This window comes from Kogia breviceps, chromosome 6, assembly GCF_026419965.1.
Source record: "Kogia breviceps isolate mKogBre1 chromosome 6, mKogBre1 haplotype 1, whole genome shotgun sequence".
NCBI lineage: Eukaryota > Metazoa > Chordata > Mammalia > Artiodactyla > Physeteridae > Kogia > Kogia breviceps.
The window spans coordinates 104,340,127-104,354,481 of record NC_081315.1 but is presented as its reverse complement, the minus strand read 5'-3'; the positions used below and the strand labels follow the sequence as shown (position 1 = coordinate 104,354,481).

The window sequence follows — 14,355 nt, the reverse complement described above, 5'->3', positions numbered from 1 at the left end:
ACACTCATACAACCACCCTAGACCTTAGACCCCAGCTATGCCAAAAGCCTCACCCTTCCTCAAACAGAGCATCACCTTTTGAGACTCAACTTTCTTTGCCTGTGCCTTTCCTTCAGCCAAAAGCATCCTTTCCACCACTATTCTTAAATTGGCAAATTCCCATTCATCCCTCCTTCTCTGCAAATCCTTACTGTGGTCTCACTAAGCCCTTTCAAGTCAGGCATGCTGCCCTCTTCACCTCCAGACCAGTAATATCACATATGGTAGACTTCAACATCCGCCAAACAAATCAGCAGCATCATCATCGTAGTAATGAACACTCAGAGGGCTCAGGCTCATCACTTTATAATTATCTCACCTGATCCTCATAAAACTCCAAGGACGTAGATTCTATTATCATCCCCACATTATCCAGAGCACAGAAGGGTGAGTTAACTCACTCAAGGTCACACAAATAGTAAGGAGAGAAACAAGTCTGCTGGACTCCAGAAGTTAGTCATTCAATGCTCACGCTATGTAGGGGACACAGTCTGATTGCATGCTATGACTGCTCTTTCCTAGAACATGTGTGTGAGGCTTATCTATAAAATGCATATCACCCATATAAAAACAGTGATAACTCAGAATCTAGTTACAAAATGGTGGCCTCTGTGAAATGTACCTTTAAAAAAAAGACTGCAACTGGCCACCAAGACTGTCAATTGTCATGACGGATAAAACATGAATAAGGTAGTACCCCAAGGAGCTCTTCGATCCAGTGAGGAAAATAAGATAATACTGCATACAACTCATGACATAGCCCACTTTATGAGATATCACTTTCCTCCTTGAATTGAAGACATGTCCTTCAAACGGTATCATAATTTAACTGGCTGTATCCCAACTACTGGTTCTAGATCAACGCAAACTCTTTACATGAATTCAACCTCCCTTTTTGCAGTAGGAACTGTGCAAAAATCTTTTGATTTACAGACATTGCACAAGGTTGTGTGCTGGTTGCCTCCTGACTCAGAAATCATACAAAGGAAAGATAAACGGGGGGAAAATGATCTGCCCTCAAATGGGAGGGAAAAGCTTTCTCAAAAGGAGACAGAGCCCTGGGTGCAAGATTTCTGACTAGTATTAAATGTTAATGGTAATCACAATAGGCACCAAAGCTAACTCCTTATATCAGCAGCCCTCCAACTTACTTGGGACAAGATTGATTACTAAGAATGCTATTTCCTTGAGATCAAATCATGGTGCAAAGAAGCTGGATAATTTTTAAAATATATATATCATGTTAAAATATATATATATATCATGTTAAAAACATAAACATTTGTGTAAATAATTCAGGCAACTCAAAATTTTAAGAAGATTTAAGAACATGGTGAAATACTCATAATTTTAGTTAAAAGAGCTGGATTCAAACGGGTGTTCGGTATGTCCCTAAGCATGTAAAGGCTGATGCATATGTTTGTCTGTCTTAGATTGATATGCTAAAATGTTAACAGCAATTTTTTGCATAATAGAACTAAAGAAAATTTGTATTTACCTATTTGTGCATTGTTGTCCTTTAGAAATATTCTATTACTGATAATGAACCAAGTTCTTAAAATCAGAAGAAGTAGACCTATATCTTAAAACATATGCAACTTTATTTTAAATAAATTGTCAAGGAAAAGAGTCATAAATTCTAAAGCAATAAAGCTTAGTGATGTGCTTTTCAACATCAATAGCATGATGCTAAAGATAGATACCATTTTAGGGCGAATTGGAAAACTGGAAAGAAGAAAGGGGTTTGAAAAGGAAAAGTGTTTGTAGGGTTGAAGTACAAATTAGTGATAGGTAAGAGTGTTTGATCTGGCCACTTCCTGGGTATTACCTGGGCAGCTAGTGTTATGATTTAGAAAACCTGAGACCACTTCTGAATCCACAACAGGTTGTAGTCCAGGTAAGCGCCACCTGTGTCTGGTTTGGGCACTTCCACAATCTCCACAATCAGAAGTTTGGACTAGGGGATCACTCACATCTATTCCAGCCCTGAAATTCTAGGATTCAACCAACTGGGGAGCCATAGGCTCCATCAAAATTTCTGTACCAGAACCTTTCAAAGGCACGTGATATGCACCAACCGCTTAATTTCAATTTCAAGGAAGAAATTTCAGCCAACTGCAGAGTAATCATAGCTAACATTATAAGGCATAAGAAGGGTTTTGTGTGTGTGTGTGTACTGCCAAATGGTTAGCCTTGTATAAATCATTAGTGTAACTTTTGATTGTCTACACAGATTTTCAGTCTCAAGATCAAATTTTCATAAATACTAAGAAATGACCCATAATGGGAGGCAAAATTTAAAGCACTACCCTCTCAAAATAAAATAACATATATTAAAACAAATGTAAATTTAAATTATATTTCATTTAATATGTATTAAATTAAAATTTAAAACAATGTAATGTTTCAGTTATATAAGCTATTTCTCTAGAAAGGTTGATTAAAAATTATTATTAATGTGGAATTCTACATAAAAATCACAGGTGACCTAGTCAATGAAATGAAGTGTAGGATGGTATGTGTAATTTAAGGAATTCAATATGAAAAATCAGGGAGGCTGTACACTGAAGTCAGTGGGACAACACAGCCCATCGTAACACTTGGTTGCATCCATAAAGAAAGTAGAGGCGGGTAGCTTTACTACCTGTCAACCTGATCCCCCTGGCCAGATAGATACCACATGGTGCTGTTCAAAGCATCACCAGTTCCACTCATGTACACTGCAATCACTGTTTTAAGGAGTAAGCCACAAAGTGTCACAGTGGATCAGTCTGGCAGGGCTGTTATCTGTCCAGACATGCAGGTGGGGCTCTGGGCTTCACCCAGTACTGACACAGCTCCCTTGGAGGAGTCTGTGTCAGGCAGCATTTTGAGAAGTACACCTCTTTAGACAAAATGGCCAGTCAAGGCCAGTGGATGTGTGCTCTCCAGCCCTCCCCAGGGTCCCTGTTTAGATGGCCCTGCAAAGGCACTGGTGAAGGGGAACATTTCAATATTCTGTTATCTCCACTGAGTTCTTAGCTAGAGCAAACCCTGAACACAGATTTTCCCCAAGAGAATGGTGTCCGTGTGTCCCATACATTGATCAGTTCTTAGTCTTTAATCTTAGTATGTCTAAGAGTTAATTATAACCTGGACTTTGGGGGAGATCACAGCCACAAGAAGGTGTATGATTATTGTGTCATCACTATTATATGATGGTGGAATGCCCTGATGGTTCTGTCACGTATTAAAGAACCCCAAACCCACAAATCCTACATGTCACTGCAAGTTTCATTCACTAAATTGAAATATGCTTGTGAAAGCCTTGTAAGATATATTTTTAAAGATACTTTTATGGTTATTAAAGGGGAAGGGGGGAGGGGTAAGGACTATAGGATTAGCAGATACACAACACTATATATAAGATAAACAACAAGGATTTACCATATAGCACAGGGAACTATATTCAATATCCTGCAGTAACCTGTAATGGAATAGAATCTGAAAAAAGAACATATAAATATATATACACACACACGTATATTACTTTACTGTACACCTTAAACTAACACAATATTGTAAATCAACTATACTTCAATAAAAAATAAGTAAATAAAGATACTTTTAGGAAATCAAGCAATGTTTTGCATGACTTACACTATTTAATTTTCTGATGGGGCAGAGAAAAGGGCATCATCATCATCATCATAGTTCCCATTTATTGAGCACCTACTATATACCAGGAATTTTTACATGCATTAGCCATTCACCTCCCAACATAAAATTCAGGCTAAGAAAATGAAGGTTCAGAAAAGTTAAATGACTCCCCTAAGATCACACAGCAAGCAAGAGGTAGAGCCAGGGTTTGGATCCAAATCTGATTTGTTATAAGTCATACTTCAGTTCAGATCTTTACATTCCAGGCATGCTACTCTTTTCATTCCAAAGAAAAAAAAACACTAGTGGAAAAAAAGTTGTGCATGTTTCCTAACCAGAAGGTTCACACATACACAAACAAAACCTGATTGGGGCGAGCAAATATCTCTCTTGTCTGTCTTTGTCTCTCTCATACATATGCACACACATTCACACACACACACAACACAAACACGCCACACAATTCGTAAACACAAAGACATTATAAACCACATCATATACTAATATAACTTCCCATATCTTCTGTTGTATAAATCACTTCAAATAAGCTAATTAATGGCCCTGAAAGCACTTTCCCAAAATGCAAAGTGCTCCAGGAAACGTAAGGTATTATCGTGATTCATATCATAATTCATGGCTGTGGGCCCTCAGGGAGAGGCCCAAAGAGAGAAGTAGTAGAAATAGCAAATGAGAAGGTGTAAATATTTTTCATCAGAAATCAGGAGATTCCCAACAGATTCATACTACCCAGAGGGCAAAGTTCTCAGCTCAACACTTCTTTCACAGAAGAAATTCCTCTCTTCAGGCTTCTTTTTTCTGCAGGTCTGGCTGAACATTCTATCTGTAAATGCTCACCTGACTATTAGGCTTACAGATTCTTTTCCAACTGTAGTTGTCGGTGATTGTTGGGAGGATTCAAGGTAAATTCCAGTGTTAGTCTGGATAGTGCTGGTACAACGTAATTTCCTTTATTCAACAGATATATTTTGCATATCAACTATGTACTATGGGGCACTGGGCAGACAACTGTAAAGGAGACAGATGAGGCCCTTGTTCTCACGTGGCTTATATTCTATTGACACTTGAGAAATAAACTAGAAGCAAAAAAATACCAGCTTGCTATAATTCCTACAAAGAAAATTATCAGCATGTGATAGAAAGTGAGTGAGACTGTGTGTGCGAGGGGTAATGAGCTGATCAAGGAAGGCCTCTCTGTGAAGAGAGCATCTAAGTTGATCAGTAGAGGCCCTACTAAGTACTAGGACTCATCCTTCATGGTCATTATTTTCTTTGAGACATTGAATCAATTACCTGCAAATCAAGCCAACACCAAGCCAAATTCTAATTCAAATTAGATTTCCTAACACTTATCAGTGTTATTATGGAGGAATCCATAAATGCATTCTACCACTGAGGGCAAGGGTGTTGAGGTACGCACAAGCTTGGCAAGTTAATGGATCCAAAGAAGTCCCTTGTGGCCGGTGTTTGCTGAACACGTGGTAAGACTGGGCCATCAGGAAACAACAGATCAATAGAGCCTTAAAAGCCAGAGCAAGGAGTTTGGAGCTTATTCTAGGTGTGAGGGGGAGCTGGAGAGTGACGTGCTCTGACTTCTGTTTCAAAAATATCACCTTGGCTGCTTGTGGGAAAATAGATTATATAGTGGAAAGAGGGAGCACAGAGTAGAGTTAGGAGACCATCCAAATCTTGAAAAGAGAGGATGGGGGCTTGTGAGGTCCCCAGAATAGGGGTGGTTCCTCTTCTTCAGAGGGATCTACCACATCTTTAACACACAGCACTCTGTTTTTAATTGGAAGACTATAACTTCAAACTAGGCTGGTCAAAAGTGGTAGTAAATTGAGGGCAAGGGGTGGCTGTCAGGGCTTCCAACAGGGAGCGGGTAGCCTTTACCAGCAAGCTTCTGGGCAGAGGACTGAACGGAGAAGTCAAAAGATCCAGCCCCCGGGGATGCCCATGTATGGACTTGGTCTTCACCTCTCTGAGCCTCAGTTTCCTTATCTGTTAAAGGAGAACCAGAACACATGCATCTTGGGCTTGGGAGTGGATCACACGAAGAGATCCATCTTATCTCTAATAATTGGCAGGCATTTACTACAAACACAGTGGCCTCACAGTTAGCTAAAGTAGGCTACAGGATTAGGAAGGAAACCTCATTTCCCACGAGGAAATCCAAAGACACACGATGTGGACAGACTGCCTCTTAGGGTCAAACTAGGATAGTGAGAAACCAACACATGTTAGGAGCTCTCTTCCCTCTATGCCTTTATTTTTTCTACGGTTCCTAATTGATTACCTGCAAAGAAAGCCAACGTCATGCCAAATTCTAATTTACTCTCCTAATCTTATATGTGGAGGGGGGTGGCGCTACCAAAAATGGGATAGCTTTTCTACTCATCCCATTGATGTTTAAAATAATTAAACCACCATCTTCCACAGAACACACCTGAGAAGAGTTAAGCACTGAATGGAAATTTAAATATTTTTAAGTTTAAAAAATTAAACTCTTAGATAACTATGCACAGTGTTCCACAACAAGTCCAGTGACTCTTCAGATAAGGCCACTTCAATGAATACTGAAAATATTCATTCTTTAATAGGGAGTGTGAATCTGGTTCTTTTTTTTCAATAACCAGGGTATATTTTCCACCTCTGATTCCATCCTTTGGAATTTCACATGGTCCCTTTTCAAATGAGTCAGACACTTGAGAGGCAAATAGTCCAACCAGGTTAGGTGGATGGGGTCATCTTTCCAGCCACTGCCAAAGTCAACCTATCCAAGGAAAAAATGAATGCGTTCACCTAATAAATTTCCACAGGTGAAACTAAAATCCTTGCTAGTATTTCTTATCTCAGAGAAGTGCTATATAGCAAAGCAGTTAACAGCTTAACTTCTAAAATTAAACTACCATCTGTGTGACCTTAGACAATTTACTTAACCCTTTGTTTCCTCATCAGTAGCTGCAGATGTTAGGAGTACCAATCTCAGGAGGTGATTATGAGGGTTACATGAGCTGATGTGCGGAAAGCACTTAGCACCTTGGCCCTACAGATAGTGACCCTTCCACAGATGCTAGTTACTATCATCACGACTACTTTTCAGAAAGGTGCATATCTTTCAATATACAAAGGCACAGTGTATTAACCTAACAGGGCACTACATCGTAAGAACTGGTTTGTACGTCGCCCTTTGTTACCAAATGGTCTCAATCGTCTCTGTATTTCCAGACACAGATATTGTCATTGCCTGAAGTATAGAAATTCTTGAAGGAAGGGCTGAAGTTTGTCTCAAGTATTAATAGTTGCCTATGTTCAGATGCATGCTGCCAGAATTTAAATGTAAAAAAAAAGTCTAAGCTCAGTTTGATAAGAAAGATGGAAAGAAAGAAAAAGAAAGAAAGGAAGGAAAGGAGGAAGGGAGGAAGGGAAAGGAAGGGGGAAGGAAAGAAAGAAAGGAGGAAAATATTTTGGTCAGAAAATGACAAAGCTATATGTCATATCTACATCAGCTGAACACATTTTTAAAGCTCCGTTTTCTGCTACTTTCAAAAAGAGATTTGTTTTTCCAGATCAATTATATTCCGAGACCCACCAACCAAATCCAAATAAGTAAGTTTATGAATCTTGTTCCTGACAATATTTGGAGTTGTTTGTTTTCTGTTTCGTTTGCTTGTTCAGAAAGGGGGTTTTCTGTGTTCCTCATGAAAATGGGTTAATGTGGACAAATGTAATAAAAGGAGATTTATAGCCCTGTCTCCATATATTTTAAATTAATTTCTTTCTGAAACGCAAACAAAAAGCTAAATGCTTAAAAAATGAATACTGTTTAAATCCTATATCATAATTTACATACCAAAAGGGGAGAGATTTAAGTGTGCATTGATTTTAGGCTGATAAGAATCTGTGTTGAATGTGAGCTGAGAGATTTTTTTTTCTTCTTGGCCTCCTACGAATAGTTAGTTTGCAGCAATTTTTAATTAAAAACAGTTCCCATAGTAGGAAAATGGGGGAAAAAAAGACCTCAGGAAAATAAAATCCGTACAAGAGTCCAGCAATTTGTTTTCTGAGGCCATGTAGAGATCTTGAAAAATAATAGAGGTTGGAAGTTCTTATTTTTTAAAACTTCACTTTTGGTTTCATTTAACATTTTCAAAATAGCTTTCCTTACCACTACTAATCCCCCCTCCCCCTACTCCTCACCAACCCCCTTCGAAAAACTTGGAAAGTTCTGTGTTTAACACTGAAAATCATTCATATGCCTCCGAGTAACAGCACCATTTTTCTTTCTAAATTTCTAGGAAAAAAAAAAAAATCCAAGTTTATCACAAAGCAGTTTTCATTTTTTTTCCACCTATCCAAAATACCTAATCTCATTTTAACTAGGCTCCATCTGAACATCAATGATACTAAGCTACCCCATGAATAAACATGATGCTACAACGGGAAACCCTGTGACTAAAGTATATAAAAATGTAGCTGAAAGAAAAGACTGAGAGCCCTCCACCCCCTCCCACCCCCTCCCCGGGGAGTTGGAGAGTTGAGCTGAAGCGGGGTGAAAGCAGCAGATTTAAATTTCAAGGTCTTCAAATATTTTCAACATTCATATTAAATCCTGTAAAACTAAAAACCGTAATTCTAATAAAATCTGTGTGTACATGGCAGCTTCCCATTGTAATCACAGTTTTCTCTTTGGGAGTGGGATGTGTAATATTGATAAAAGAATTTAAAACCTCAAAACAGAAGAAATACATCATAGTATCCACACTTTCCTGGTGTTTGTGGTATTTTATTAAAATTAGCATACTGCCAACCTGAAAAAAATCTATGTACTTAAAAACATCTTCATTGGAATGGAGACATTTTTGGTCATTTGAATGAGGAAATAAGGTAAAAAGAGTTGTCTACAATATCCAAAATTTTTATAACTTGATAAACTTTCTTAAATTCTATAAAAATGCAACATTATTAAAATCCTTTCACTAAAAATGAAGGTCACTATGATGATCTCATATTTTACCTATACTTATTTCTAATCTTATAGCACAGACTTCAGGAAATTAAAAAAATACTGTTATTTTTGTTATTAATGAAGCTTGTTACAGAACAAATCCTGAAATCTTTAGGACACATTTTAAAGTCCTATCTGACGGTACTCTGTGTGCAGTGTTAAACTAAAAATTGTGCAGTTCCGTTCTTTCAAAATACATTTGAGACAGCAAGACCATTCAAACAGTAAATGAATTTTGGAAGATCTCAGGTAAATTCATGGTAACATACACAATGGAAAACATATCCCTCTTCCTACTGCCTGGGAATTACAGTGACCAAAACTGACACAAAGCTCCAAGAGTTTCTCTTAATTTCAATTAAAAAGAGGGGGAAACATCTACGTACTTCTTTATGAAATTCCACTGAGATTCTGGTGTTGCAAAGAAATTTTATTTCCCACAATAGCCAACAGCATGTAAAACATATTTGTGTTGTTTTTGTTTGCTTCGTAATGCATTCATATTCCTTTAAAAAGAAATGAGGTCCCATAATTTCCTAGACACTCACTTTCCTTTGCCACAAAGATTAGGGATCTAAATTGGCTCATGATGCAATAAGTGTGGAGAATGTGGAGATGAGCACTTTTAGGAGAATTGGAAGCAGGTCCCTAAAGCAGCTTCAGGAGGTACCAGGACCCCCAAAGGCATCAGAATTGTGCTTCTCAGGAAAGGTGCCAATTTCAGTGATATAGTTAAATTCTCTCTCCTCTGGCATCTACTGATTCATGATCGGCTTGTTCACAAATGTTTATTGAGCACCTACTTTGTCCCAGGAACTGCTTGCTCCCAGCACTGGCCTTAAACAAGACTGTCAGGGTTTCTCCCTGCAATATTTTCTCCATATGACCCTATTTTTTCAGTACCATTTGTGATTTTGAACTAAATACCGTGAGCCAAGAAGTAATGTCTGTGCTCATTACTCAAGTTCACAACACTTTCTCATACTAAAGAAAATCAAACCCTGGACTTCGGTAAAATCTGAATTTTTAAATTAAAGAGGCCTTGCAGATAATTTGCTTATGAGGAACCAAGATCCCTGTAAGTGAAAGAAACAAGTTCGAAAAAGGATTAACTCCCAATCCAGTGTTTTTTTAAACTACCCAGCTTCTGAAGGGCTTTGATTTTATTTAATTGGAAGAAATGCATCAATCCCCAGGAGAGAATGTTCTGGAGGAGTCATCTATGGAAGGAGAGTAGGTGAGCACCATGCTTCTTTACTATTTTTTTTCCTTTCCATAAAGAAGGAGGTTTCTAGGAAATTTCTGCAAACTTGATTATAATTTTTTCATTGAAACTGATTTGCTGCAATTTCTTTCTAGGCAAGTCTACGTTCGAAAAAGAATGGAGAATCGAGAGTATTACATAGGTGTGTATGGGTGTGTGAGAGTACGATATTAGGAGTCAATGAAATAATACCATGTAATATAGAAGCAGGAACCAGAAGAGAGAGAGAAGAAAGAGAGTGAGTCTCTCTTGTCCAAAATGGTTGGATGCACCAGTTAAATTCTAAAAGTAATCACTCAACAATCTATTTGATTTTGTGTGTGAATAAACTGATAACTCTTGCTGGGTATCACTGCACTTTAATCCAACCAATCCCTCTCTAGGGCTCAGAACAACTTTACCATAAATAGTCACCATTAATACTGATAAATGCTCAATGTAACTTTTTCAAGAAGTTATTTTTTTCTAAATATTTTTTCCATTACTAACTCTGATCAAAATCTAATATCAAATGTTAATATTTATATATCTTAGGAGCAATTATTTGATTCTCTCCTTTTTTTTCATATGAAATGAAAACAAACTTATGGCCTTGGGTTCGTGACATCCTTTACTGCTTGGCAAAGAAAAAAGGAAGTGTTAGAGCAATTATTTGGATAATTATAAAAAAGATCTAATTAAGGGAAGAAATGTTCAGGGTTGGCTCTAGAAAATACTAGAAAACAGTTCTCAGTGCTTTTCTGTCAGTCAGCGAGCTTTAAAAAAATCTTTAAGATTTGTCATAGCAAGCTTTCCTCTCCAGTTTCTTGAGCTGTGAAGCAGGTTTTCTACTTAAAAGTAATACCCCAGAATCCAAAAGTAAGGAATTCCCTGAGTTTAGCTCTCACAAAAGATAACGTGCCAGTTTTAAGAAACAATACTATGAATGGGGGACTTTCAAAGGTTTTCTCTCAAATGTGAAACAAACGTGGGGACCTTATTGCATCCTGCAGATTTTTATGAGGACCAGGATAGAGAAGTCTTCCAGAGAAGTATTCTAGCTCAGAACTGGCCAGGTGATAATTAAGGGGCACAGGAGAACACAGATATCGGAGAAATCTGCCTGCTCTCTTAACCGAGAAGGATGGAGAAAAACCTCCTTCTACAACTCCTCAAAAACTTTCTAAAATGTAAGATGGACACGAGTTCTTTTTAAATCCTGCCGCTGTTCAAGAATTTATCCATAAAGGCCCCTGGTCTCTTTTTTAAAACTAATCATATTTTTAAGACATTTTTTTACTCCAAATATGTGTTACAATTATGTGTGTCTGAACTGTATGACATTTTCTGTCCTCCTAATTCTGAAAGCAGGCTGTGACAATCAATAGTTTGTGCAAGAGTTTAAGATTCCAATACACAGTTGCAAAGATCTGAATGCAATATACAAATTGTAACATACATACACACACACAACAACACACAAATATCATTTTCTGCCAACAGCTCACGACGGAGTTTACACTGGTATAAAAGCTACTGGCTTCTGGGGAGAGCAAGGGTATCATCAAGTACACTTAATATCTATGATGTATTAACAACATATAAAGAAAACAGCAGTGATAAAGACAGCCCAGCTTTTTTAAAAAAAAATCAGTCCTTGTCCAGCAGTTAGCCAATCAGAAAGCAGGTCACATCTTGTTAGCTATATTAAATACATTAAACATCATGAATTCTCCATGGCTCTGTTAACAATTCAAGCAAGTGTGTTTTATTTTATCGTACAACCTTGAGTCCCTTTCCAGAATTGAGAGTCAAGCTTCTACCTAAAATTCTACCAAAGCTATTCCCTGAAAGCTCTTTGCCATCAACCCTCCGGGTATCTGTACTCGGCAGAGAAGACAGAATTCCCAGCGATTTCTACTTTTTAAAGTGACTTTGGTGCCCCTATCACAAACTCCTCAGAACACTTCAACACAAAGCCCCAACTTAAAGGCAAATGGACAGCCCAGCAGTAGGACCTACCAGCCCAGCCAGCACAGAGGAAAACTCAACTGGCATTAAATATTTAAATTGCAGGAGGCGGTCTGGAGTTTTGCATTTACAAAGTTCTGAAAGTCCTGTCTCCTCTCTGCTCCCAGAGTTGCTTGCGAGTAGGTGAGGCTTCTCTCTGGGGCACAAGATCACAATATGCAAAAACTCAAGCTGACTTGAATTCTGAACCAGCTCCCGTGGAAGTGAGAGCTCCTGGGAGACACTCCCACCGCCGAGGGAAGAAAGTCAAGAACCCCTTGCCCCAAGCAACTGGTTTCTGAATTTAACACGGAAATAGACAAACTTGTCCCTCCTGGGCTAGTTCTGAAAAGTACGAAGGGTGGCTCTTCTGCCCTTTTCACCTCGATTTTGATGATTTTGAAAAGCAAATGCCGGTCAAGCAGACTTCCTCTGGGATTTGTTTTAAAAAAAAAATTATTTTGCTGGACGCAAATGATCACCAAATCCCTCGGAATCCTATCTCAAGAAACACTAAGGGGACCGACTGAGAGCCTGAAAATGCCAGAGTTCTGGTAGAGCAGCATTTCTGGACACCCGGCAGGCGAATCAAGTGCTGGGTTGTCTATTTCAAGATTCCGGCAGAAACTGTCCCCAGCTCCAAGAGTTGCTGTGCCTGGAAACCCAGCGTTCAAACTAGTGGATCCATGCTGGCGCTCATTTCCACGTACGTGGTAGTATCTAGTGGGACACTTCCCGCAGAATGCAGCCAGCCACCCAGGAAAAGCTCAGGCACAGTTTGGAGGAAAAAAAAAAAAAACCACACACACACAAACACACACCCAAGGTTGAAGTACTTACCTCTGTGCGCGACTGCAGTCTCTTGTTCATCTCATAGATTCGGTACTCTGGTTGTACCATGTAGGGTGTATGTCTCCTATAAAATGGGCCAAAAGGAGAAGAATAGAAGGGGTCATGTGGTGTGCTGGACATCTTGCCTGCTTGTCGAAAATCAAGCTAAACAGAGTAGCAGTAACGTCCATGCAGAGCACATGGGCTGTGTTCTTCACAGTACAAAGTAGCCGCACGCACACGCTCGCACACGCGCGCGCACACACACACAGAGGCAGGCAGGCAGGCAGGCTGAACACACTGGCTGGGAACTGCTGTGGGAGCCCTCGGTAGCTGGAGAGAGACGGAGAGCAAGCGGGAGGGAGGGAGGACGGAGGGAGAGCTCTCGGGAGGGGAGGGAGAGAGCAGGAGCTTCAGAGAGGGAGGGAGGCTGGGAGGGTGGAAGGGAGGGAAGGAGGGAGGGAGAGAGGGGGAGAGAGAGAGGGGAGCTGGATAGCTTTAGGCACCACTGCTTGTTTTTAAAGAAGCAGTTTGTGGAGAGGTCATTTCCTGTCCACACTGTAGACTAGTTCAAAAATATAATTCTCCTCACAGCCTGACAGAGGTCTAAGGTTTGGTTGGATTATTTTCCTCTAGCCAGGACCCTTCACAACCTGATTGCTGAGCTTGTTAGCATATAGGTGGTTTAACCGCTGCCAGAGCCACTCACCCCTGACAGCCACACCGTTGTAATGGTTCAGAAATGTGATGACTACAAAATACAGAAACGGGCGCATCGTGGTCCCCGGTAACTGAGCTGGTGATTCACTCCCATGCAGATTTCCCTCTGCACTAATCTTCCTCTATAGTTTTGATTTTGCTTGCTGTTGTTCCAAGCAAGAGCTTGTTAGAGTCTTTGCATTTCAACCCCTCCTTACCCCTTGCCCTCTCCAATCACCCCTCTTCCCAGCCCCCTCCCTCTCCTTCTCCCTAAGCTTCATTCAAGCTGGTTTAAGGGGGCCAGGATTCAGGTCACTGACGCATTTTCAGGTAAAAAACGATTATTTGGAATGTGGAATGCCTAAGATACACCCATGGTGCAATGGTCTTCTTTCCCTAGGAGAGAGAAAAAAGAAAAAGAAAAAGAAAAAAAAAAAAAAAAAAAAACCTGCCAAAGCAGACCTCCAAGTAAGAGAGGAAAAGCAAGAAAGAGAAAACTCCCACAAAAATGACCATGGAAAATTCAGTTGAGTAGGAAATTACAAATAATTGAATGGCTCATCCCCAAATAACATGTCCAACTCTAATGGAGACAAGGTCTTTATTTTCTAAGACTGGTCAAGTACATGAATCTTTTCTCAATTGCGGTATGTGATAACTGGGAGAAAATTCGCACAAGACCATAGGAGGGGAAAGGATGTCTATAGAGATTAAATGATCTGTATGACAATCAAGTTCTGCTGGAACCAATGATAACCAGACATCTACCCCTTAAACAAAGCCCAGATGCAGAAAATGTAAATGTTTTGAGCTAATATCTAGCTAGGTCAGTGGTATTGAGGAAAGAAAGCAAAGACCACCAAAAAGC

General features: G+C 39.4%; 1 protein-coding gene across 12 annotated transcripts in view; it reads right to left on the bottom strand.

Moving 5' to 3' along the window:
- The window catches only part of LDB2 (LIM domain binding 2), a 393,773-nt gene extending 380,405 nt beyond the window's left edge, over positions 1 to 13,368 (bottom strand). For 10 of the 12 annotated variants that reach the window (XM_059066469.2, XM_067036364.1, XM_059066471.2 and 7 more), the window contains exon 1: positions 12,798 to 13,321. In XM_059066469.2, the coding sequence (XP_058922452.1) occupies positions 12,798 to 12,929 (132 nt within the window). In that variant the 5' untranslated portion in view covers positions 12,930 to 13,321. Of the gene's footprint in view, positions 1 to 12,797 lie in introns of all 12 variants that reach the window. The other 2 variants (XM_059066468.2, XM_059066465.2) reach the window with 2 other exon arrangements.
- Positions 13,369 to 14,355: the final 987 nt, after the last annotated feature.